General features: G+C 34.4%; 1 protein-coding gene across 5 annotated transcripts in view; it reads left to right on the top strand.

Moving 5' to 3' along the window:
* The window catches only part of LOC108575021 (synaptotagmin 1), a 51,027-nt gene extending 43,013 nt beyond the window's left edge, over positions 1-8,014 (top strand). For 3 of the 5 annotated variants that reach the window (XM_017937714.1, XM_017937715.1, XM_017937712.1), the window contains exons 2-9: positions 1,904-2,024; positions 2,130-2,255; positions 3,521-3,666; positions 3,748-3,846; positions 4,507-4,701; positions 4,814-4,987; positions 5,778-6,029; positions 7,553-8,014. In XM_017937714.1, coding sequence (XP_017793203.1) covers positions 1,907-2,024; positions 2,130-2,255; positions 3,521-3,666; positions 3,748-3,846; positions 4,507-4,701; positions 4,814-4,987; positions 5,778-6,029; positions 7,553-7,741 — 1,299 coding nt within the window. In that variant the 5' untranslated portion in view covers positions 1,904-1,906 and the 3' untranslated portion in view covers positions 7,742-8,014. Of the gene's footprint in view, positions 1-979; positions 1,299-1,903; positions 2,025-2,129; positions 2,256-3,520; positions 3,667-3,747; positions 3,847-4,506; positions 4,702-4,813; positions 4,988-5,777; positions 6,030-7,552 lie in introns of those variants that run through there. The other 2 variants (XM_017937713.1, XM_017937716.1) reach the window with 2 other exon arrangements.
* Positions 8,015-9,954: the final 1,940 nt, after the last annotated feature.

Below are 9,954 nucleotides of genomic sequence, written 5' to 3'. Positions count from 1 at the left end.
TGAAGTTCAGTTGTACGATTTATGATCGAATATGTGATACTTTGTATTTCCGGAATTTATTCTGTGTTTAGAATTGAATTTGGAATTTTTAATTAGAAAACAATTATATTCTTGGGTTTTGATAAAATCGAAAGGATTTGAAGATATTGTAAAAAATTGAAGAATTAAAGTTTAACAGCAACGAATAACAATGTTATGATTTTAATAACGATAGAAAGCTTCTGAAGATAATCTAACGTTCTGTAATTTCTTTTAACAAGACTCGAGTGACGTAAGAAATAAATATGGTTCGAGAAGAGTTGTCATTGCTAAATATAGTGTTTGTTGATAATAAATAATGGTAATGATATTCAAAGAGAATGAGAGAAACTTCGTGATTCGTTTTGACAATTAAATGCACTAGAAATATGCGACTTGTTCTTTAAATGTTAACGAGTACAATAAAACTGTGAATCGATAGTGACGTAATAACTCTGTGACAATCAAGTGTGTCTGCTAATCCAATTATAACAAAACGTTCCTCGGAAAATCGCGGACATAAATTGGATTTTCAAAGAAACTTATGAAATAACAGAAATATCTTACAATTTAAGTACTACTCTCCAGCTTTCAAATTTATTTTCCTATCTCAAAACTTGAGAATTCCCGAACGTAATTGTCCTCGAAGCAAATTATTTCAGTTTCTAAGGAATTTCATCGCGACGAAATCGTCACAGAAATATTAAAATACATAAATGAGATCAGAATGCAAAGAGATTCTTAGCTGCGAAAGTAACACAGCAGGGTATTTGTAAAAAAAAAGAAACATTAAAAGATTTTTTTTAAGAATAGTAATGAAATCACAATAAAATTACAAAAATAAAAATTAAACGCTTGATGGACATCCTCATCCGCTACAAATTTCAATTGAATTAAAAGATCAAGTCAAATTAAAAAAAAAATTCTCAAGATGTATTCAAGAATTCTTATGTAAATTTAAAGAACCTAAATTAAAATTATAGTCGAGGAACGGCATTTCCCTCGCGAATTTTATATACACTCATACACGTTTAATTAACACGCACACCGACGTGACTAAGAAAGCGAGCTTTAAACTTGTTTCTGGATTTTCTTCGAGCTCGTGAATTTCCCTTCTGAAAGTGTGTTTATGACCAACACCAGATCTCGAGCTCACGTAGAGAGAGAGAGAGAGAGAGAGAGAGAGAGAGAGAGGAGCAACTTTGGGAACAGAATTTCAAACGAAGAAAATAGAATTCAAGGAGTCCCGTTGTTTTCGCCACGAGCTTTATATCCCGACGGTGAGCTATAGAAGAATTTTACTACTTCACAGAAGAGGGCTATTTTTTTCGATCGAAGTCCATGACACACTTAAAAAAAGAAATGCACTTGCTGCAGTATCGCTGAAATATATAGTATCTCGTGCAAATATTTCAGATTGAACATATGCATTCTAAAAGCGACTGCGAATTAAATATAAAAATATTCTCCTTTAAATATTCTTGTTAGAATTTTTTGCGTAAATATTACTAATATTTTGATGTTACAGGGTTAATGTTATTTTCTAACTTTTTTATTATCTTCTTTTCATACAACTCCATTTGAATTTCGAAATGTTTTTGATAATTTCTTAGATGTTCACAATTTACAACATCTTTATGTATAATTGTTGAATAATGGTTATATTAGGTTAGGTTATCCCTTTGACACTTAAAACAAATAGAATATGATTGTCAAATAGTAGTTATGTTAGGTTAGGTTTGACGCTTGAAACTCATAAAGACGCAAAAAACTGAAATAATACACTGTCGCTTAGAATAAATTGAACACTTTTCACCATTATTTTAAAAATAGTCGAAGAATGTTTAAAATGTACTGAAATTTCTGTACCAATCTTTTGATTCAGAAAATGCCTGTTGTCAAGCGAGAGGCAGAGAAGGTGCCGGAAGAAGACCAACAACCGGTGGAGGATGTCGTTGAATCGACGTTAAAAACTATACTGAGCACAGAGATGGAAATAAAAGAAGGTAAACGACGCCTCAAAACCGTGCTTTCTTTCGTCTCTGTGATAAAGATCGCGCGAATTTTTTTTACGGTGTCACGACACGACTAACGTTGCTTGAGTTTCACAGCCACAGAGTCGGAAGGGGCAACAGAAACTGCAGGAAAAGCTTTTGAGAATCAGGTGGAAAACATCGGCAAGGAGATCGCGGAGGAAATGGGAATACCAACATGGGGACTCGAAATGATTTTAATAGGTAAAAGCAGACGATTGTGAACACTTTATGATTTACGCAATACTTTAAATACTGACGCCGTGACTGCAACCCAAAGTAGTTATACATATTTTTAGTTTTATTTCAAAGAAACCCGTGATGTTCGACATTTTGGGAATTTTTAATTTGATTTTTCAAAACTTTTCCTTTTTCTTGAGATTTCAAGTATTGTTATAAATTCGGTTTTAGCTATGAGTACAGGTTAGAAACTAAATAATAGTAAAATGTACTGAATGTATTAAGAATATTAAAGAATATGACATAATTTTAAGACCGAATGTTACATTAATAAAATAGTAAAGAAACATTGAATTTTAACATAAAGGAAGTATATTCGTTCAATTTCTTCATAATCTTACAATACATATTATAGATATACGTATTTCAATGTGATATAATATTAAAGAACTTAATAATTTCTTACGCATCTTGATCCAATTGGTAATGAAAGTTTTGACAACCAACAGGTGAAAAAACGAAATTATAAATTACCCAACTTGTCATACTATAATACAGTGATACTACAATGATGAGAAAAAGTTTTCAGATAGACAACTTCTGCGTAAGTCTAACAAATGACGCACACACAAGTGACAAATAACAATGCAATTATAATGTAAAAGAATGCATTTTCCAAATTCATTTCTCATAATAATCTTAGCTATTACATTCTAAATACTTCAATTGTCCTACTACCATAGATATATTAAAATATTCTAACATCACTAGTCTTTTAACACATGCTTGTTATAATTTCTATTATATCATTATATAATTTATTGTACGAAAAGTGTGATATCTGAAAACTTCACGCAAGGACAGTGTCTCTAATTAAGCCAACAATTGCCTCTGAAACAATTTACTCTTTCAGATAACTCAGAAAACAAACATCGTGGAACATAACCTGAACGAACAACATTAATCACGAGAATTTCCTTTGTTCCAGTTGCATCGAGTGTTAATAGACACTCGACAACACTCGTTACATCACATCAATTAATTTTACTAATATCTCACATACACGTGCCACATTCATTCGTCAAAAAATTCACATTCACCACATAAGCAGAACGAAAAATAGCAAACGTTACAAACTGCTTTCACGAACTGCGCTTGGGTTAGGTACCACACGCACTATAGGAGACGCCATATTTCCCTACCCCCTATATGTACTTCCTTACTAGCTTACCCATCGAGCGCGCCACTTTTAATTCGATTTTCGATTTTCTCGTTTCTCGCTTGAGTAGCCGTAGGCCTATTAGTACTTGGAATTTGCTTCTGCTGCGTGAGAAGATGGTGTCGAAAAAGACGATCAAAGGATGGAAAGAAAGGGTTGAAAGGAGCGGTGGACCTAAAATCCGTGCAGCTATTGGGCAGCACGTACAAAGACAAGGTACGTCCTCGGTGTTCCGTGTCCTCATGTAGATATTAGACGCACATTCTACACTCGTGGAATCCACTTCGATTTGTTAAGGTCCAGCCGGATATGGAAGAATTGACCGACAATGCTGAGGAACCGGATGAAGGCGAGAGTAAACAAAGTGAGGTGAAACTTGGAAAACTTCAGTTTAAGGTGAATCTTTGAGTTTTTCATGGAATTTCTCGACTTTTACTTTAAAAAAGAAAAAAAGTTTCTGCAATTTGTTTGAATGGAAGATATGAACTGATGGGCAAATTATCTACAATTCACTGTTGCTTATGCTATTACAGTTCAATCACTTCTTTATTATTTTATAACAGATAGCAGAAGAAAAGTTTCTTTTAGAATTTTTTGTTAGAAGTCTTGTAAATGAAAGAGAGTTGCTATTATTAGTTTTATATATTTCATATTATTCTTGTAATATATGAAAAGAGCAGAATTTAATGTACAATCTACAAACATGAATATTAATTCACTTGTAAATAGTATAAAACTAAAATGTAGAAGAAAATATATGTTGTAAATATTTGCACCACTGTTAAAACATTAAAACAAAATTATACCTTTAGTGTGGAAACACTTTCTCTAATTTTCATCTTAACTGCTTCATCTAATTTTTAATGATCCACAAAATTGCCATAGATCCATTCTCCCTGGTGAAACCAATTAATATACTAATCAACCAATGTGGAAATTTTTTTATCTAATATTCATCTTAACTATCTTATCCAATTTTTAATGATCCAAAAAATTGTCATAGACCCATTCTCCTTGGTGAAACCAATTAACATACTAATCAATCAACGTTCACAGCTCGAGTACGATTTCAACACGAGCAACCTGGCAGTAACAGTGATACAAGCCCAAGAGTTGCCAGCTTTGGACATGGGCGGCACATCTGATCCGTACGTGAAGGTCTATCTGCTGCCGGACAAGAAGAAGAAATTCGAAACGAAAGTACATAGGAAAACGCTCAATCCGGTCTTCAATGAGACTTTCACGTTCAAGGTCAGTAAGCGTTTCTACTCTCTCAATGACATCGTCTTGACGACTAGTCAATGGAGGCTTAACCCACTTTTTCTTCTTGCGGAAAATTAACGAGAGAACGTTCGTTTGTCAGGTACCATACTCAGACATCGTGAACAAGACACTCGTTTTCGCGATCTTCGACTTCGATAGGTTCTCGAAACACGATCAGATCGGTGAGGTGAAGGTTCTCCTGTGCACGGTCGATCTGGCTCAAACGATCGAGGAATGGAGGGATTTGCAGAGCGTCGAGGGCGAAGGCGGCCAGGTAAATTCATTTCAAACGTACTCTATTCGATACAATTTTGCCATTTTCTTTGATAGAAATTCGTGAACATTTTATAAATGTTAGAAATGATACTTTGGAACAATGAAATTTACTGTTAAGTAATTAACACGAATTTATTAAAGTAGCTCGTTAATGATACGTAAACATTATGTATATCGAGTGGTAGATATTCTTCCACGAATTTCAGGCTGTGACTAATAGTAAGTTCTAGTCGAATGAATTTTCTACGCGTATATTTATATACCTATCATTTTAGTTATAAATTCGCTTTGGTATTTCGCTAGATCGCGTTCGAAAATGATTCATTGCTTGCCAGAATGTTTGCTCGAAATATCACGTGCTTCATTTTTCATTGTTTTAAAGGAGAAACTGTTACTCTTATAAATTTCACCAAAACTATTGTTCCAGAAAAAAAAAGATTTCAAGTTACACGAAATCTCATTTAGACAACAAACTTTACAATTTTATACCTAACGTAATTGTAACAATTCAACAACTGAACAATGAAAATTATGTCATGTTGCAAAACATTTACACCTTCAACACTTTCACGTTACCTCGGTGCAAATAACCCACTTAATTTAATAATCTAACTCAGCAAAAGAAAGAGAAAAGAAATATTATGTTACCTACTTCGTCAGTGTAATTGTTGTTTTCTTTTTCTTCTCTAGAAAGTTCAACTACTGAACCAATAATACCAATCTTTCTGCTAAATTATTCAGATTTAAAGAAATTGGTAAGAAGATTCATGCAAATTTATTCATTGCAGGATAATAAACTTGGAGATATCTGCTTCTCGCTTCGATACGTGCCGACAGCAGGCAAATTGACAGTGGTTATCCTCGAGGCGAAGAACCTGAAGAAAATGGACGTAGGCGGGTTGTCGGATCCTTACGTGAAGATCGCTCTGGTGCAAAACGGGAAGAGATTGAAGAAAAAGAAAACGTCCATTAAAAAGTGCACCCTTAATCCGTATTACAACGAATCATTCACTTTTGAGGTACCCTTCGAGCAAATACAGGTACGAATCCTCAGAATTGATCTACTACAGTTTATTTCGTTTGACACAGTTCACAGACACAGGTAACAGTAACACGTAGCGCTAACATTTTCTCTAACATTTTTACTTCTAATAATTAAACTAGCACGACTTTTTTCCTTCCAATTATTTCTTTAGACAGAAACCACGACAATAACTTTATTTATAATATTTTTTTCTTTTTAGTAACGTAAGAAGTTTGCTAAATAATCTAGAACCATTGCAAACGGATGGTTTGTTATTGCATATAAAAATAAAGCCATTGAAAGCAAGGATAAATGATCCGTGTGTAATGCGTTGATAAAAAAAAACCCTTCATAAGGTGACAGCGACGTAATGCGCGTCATTTTCACTCGAGTAAGCAATTATTCTATTAACGAACAAGAGAGTTCTTTGTAACTTTTATTTTTGGTACAATTAAAACTGTCTTTTTCTTGATTTTTATATCTTGATTGTATATTTAAAAAATGAAAAGGGAGCAAAACGGGCACTTTATGAAGGGGCCAATTTTAGTGTAAGCTCTTTAAAAATTGCCATACTTCCGGATCGTAAGATATTTTAATACGATACATATTCTCTGCTGTATAATATCGCATAAAAAGCTTCCGCGATATTAAGAATTACGCTTAAACGCTTTTTGCATGCTCTTTAAACCGAAGGTCAGACATGTCTAAAGAAGGAACACCTCCTTTAAAGTAAAAAAAATGTAAGTTTCTTAAATAATCTCTCTTTATCGCTTGCATACGCGCATATATTCCTACTGCTATATCTAAAATTACGAAAAAATATTTCTTTATTCATCTGAAATATTGTACAATATTTACCGGTATACAGAATATTTCATAACTACAGATACATCGAAGAGAAAAGGGTAGAAAATGATGAAATGAAAATTTTTCGTTTGAAAGACATACTTTGGATTTTACGTTGGTTCTTAGTGACAAATATTAGAAAGTACAGGATTTGTGCACTTCACATCGAATAACCAACTATACTTTCACTACAAAATGAAAATTTTTAATCAATTATCTCAGATAAATCTCGAACAATACAATTATAATGTCTCCATACTAGGTGATACACAATTTCCTACTTAAAACTCTGTTGAAACCACGCGAAACCACGTTTGGTGTACGACGGGTTGCTCGTCGCTAGGCGCTTAAGTTCTACACATTTCAAGCTCTACAACTAAAAAACCAGTCGAGAACAGACACATACCTATCTAACAAAAAATGTTTCTTTCGTCATTCTCTATCACCTACTCTTCGATGAATCTATAATTCTGAAACATCCTGTATGTCTTACAGTAGACTAGATTTGCCTAAGGAAACATAAATTCCTTTCCCCTTATAGCTTTACCTCTTGCACAAATCCTTTATACATAAATTTTTTACTACGCTTCGCGTAACATTTCGCTAAGAAACCCTTACGATTCGGAAGTTATGGCAAAAACTAACAGTATCCCCGTGAGAAGGCAATGCACTAATGCGTGATTTCACGTTTAGAAAGTGCAATTGGTTGTCACGGTAGTCGACTACGATCGTATCGGCACCTCAGAACCCATTGGGAAGGTCATATTGGGGTACAACGCGAACGGAACAGAGTTGAGACACTGGTCCGACATGTTGGCATCCCCGAGACGTCCTATTGCTCAATGGCACACGCTTAAAGACCCCGAAGACGGCGACAAGTAGGACTAAGAGATCGTTCAGAGATGTCCAGTTTAAACAAACAAACAAAAAAAAAAAAACAAAAACAAACAAAAAGGTAATGCACACCAAATGGTTCTAAGCAGATACGACAAATGTACAGAAGCATTATTTTTTTCGTTTCGTTCCGTTCCATTCCGCTTTTCGCCCCACTCGGCAAACTATATATATATATACAAACATACATATATATATATTTTCCAACGATATCCGTGGACGATATACCGTAACGAGGATGCAGAATTTTTTCTGGACAAAAGAAAAGAAAAAAAAAGTAAGAGAAACGAGTAAAAAAAAAAAAAAAAAAAAGAAAGAAAAAGCAGGGATGCGACGATATCCCCCGATGCAAAACCATCGACTTTATTCGGAGAAAAGAAATATAAACGTGCAAGAGAATAAAAGTGAGATAGTTAGATGTGAGAGAAAGAGATAGAGAGAAAGGGACAGAGCGAAAGGGTGGGAGAGAGAGAGAGGGAGAGAGTGAGCGAGAGTGAGAGAATAAAGTACGAAGAGAGATAAAAACAAAATATAAGAGACAAAGGAAAATACTTTAGTAGATATTAATAATCTATTATTAAATTAAAACAATAATAAATACCACCAAAAAAGGTTTTAGTATTAAAATAATAATATGTTCTCATGGAGTGTAGCGTCTTGTATATACGTATATCTATCATACCTTCTTCTGTAGATGTAAACAATTGAAATGACTTCAAGTAAACGCGTCCTCTCCGAGGTATCTCGAGGCGAAGCATTGAGTATTTTTCGCAAACACGATGTCTCTCAACTTCCAAATATCGAGTTTCTGTCGGTAATAGTCTATACATATATATATATATCAATGTTTCCTTTTTATATATTTATATGTATATATAAATGTATACTATATATCCGACTATATATATAGTATACCAGAAATATATATGTACATTGCGTGCAAGTGGTAGTGCAATTTCGTTCAAGAAACGTCAGCGATGTTTGTACAAATCGATAGCCGTGTCCGTGCAACAGGAAATAAAAGAAAAAAAGGCAAAAAATATACGTTTGATTATAATCACGATTTCAATCGTATGCGATACACGTAACCTTTCTGCGGAGAACACACTGTTCCGTTTTTCAGAAATCATCGAATCGTCTTTGCATTATTTATTTTCGTATCGGTGACGAGGCAAGCTTTCGCAAGCATTTTCGTCGATGTTCGATTGATCCTAGTTTCATCTCCTCATTTCGTGCACGAAAACCCGCTAATTATAGGGACTATGATCGATTCAGTTTCCTCCGTGCAAAGAACACAATGCTTTCTATCGCGATACCTTCGTACAGTAACGACCTTAGACTATGCGCTACCTGTACAGGGAACTCGGTCGATCGAAACGAACAAATTGGCGGGAAATTTGAAACCCCTCTTCCGAGAGACAGAGCGAGAAAGAGAAAGGAAAAAAAGGTATACGCTTCGGCGATCTTCACTCGCAGGCATGGACCACGCTAGTTTTTGTTGCAACTTTGCATCCCTCGATTATAATACTTTTAATAGTATCATTTCGTAATTTTCCTCGTTTTACGGATAAAACTGTTATAATCGATGGGCGCGAACTGTGGTCCGTTTGCGAGTAAATCTCGAAGTGATTAAATTAACACGTCGCCCGTTTCGATTGTAGAGTTCTCGTCGTTGAATTTGCGGAGACACCCCCCGGTGAAATCGAACATCCCGGATTCGCTCGTGTTCGATTTTCCCGCGGCTCCGCATGTACATTTAAAATATACATACGCGTGTACGTGAAACTGTAAACATATTCGTATATAAACATATTATATATATATATACATACACATGTACATACCTATATGTATATGTATATTTATAAATATATATGTATATTTACCACGTGTTATATATGCAGATACTGTTATTGTTTTTAAAAACGTAACGGGCCTACCGAATGTATAACTTACGTTATCGTTCCGTTAAAAACTATTTCTGGGATGAACTGAACGTAAGGATTAAAGAGAAAAGAGAAAATGAACAAAAAAAAAAATAAAACATAGTGACGAGTTCACGGTGATTCTCTGTGTGTATCTTGGGAATTGAAGTAAAAGAAAAGAAAGAAAAAAAGAAAACGAAAAGACAAGGGTGGAAAAAATTATTCGAAGAAAGAACACCCGTGTCTATGAACGATACACGTTTCGAAACTGAACTC

The sequence above is a fragment of the Habropoda laboriosa genome, unplaced genomic scaffold (assembly GCF_001263275.1).
Source record: "Habropoda laboriosa isolate 0110345459 unplaced genomic scaffold, ASM126327v1 scaffold204, whole genome shotgun sequence".
NCBI lineage: Eukaryota > Metazoa > Arthropoda > Insecta > Hymenoptera > Apidae > Habropoda > Habropoda laboriosa.
This window is presented reverse-complemented; position numbering and strand designations above follow the sequence as displayed.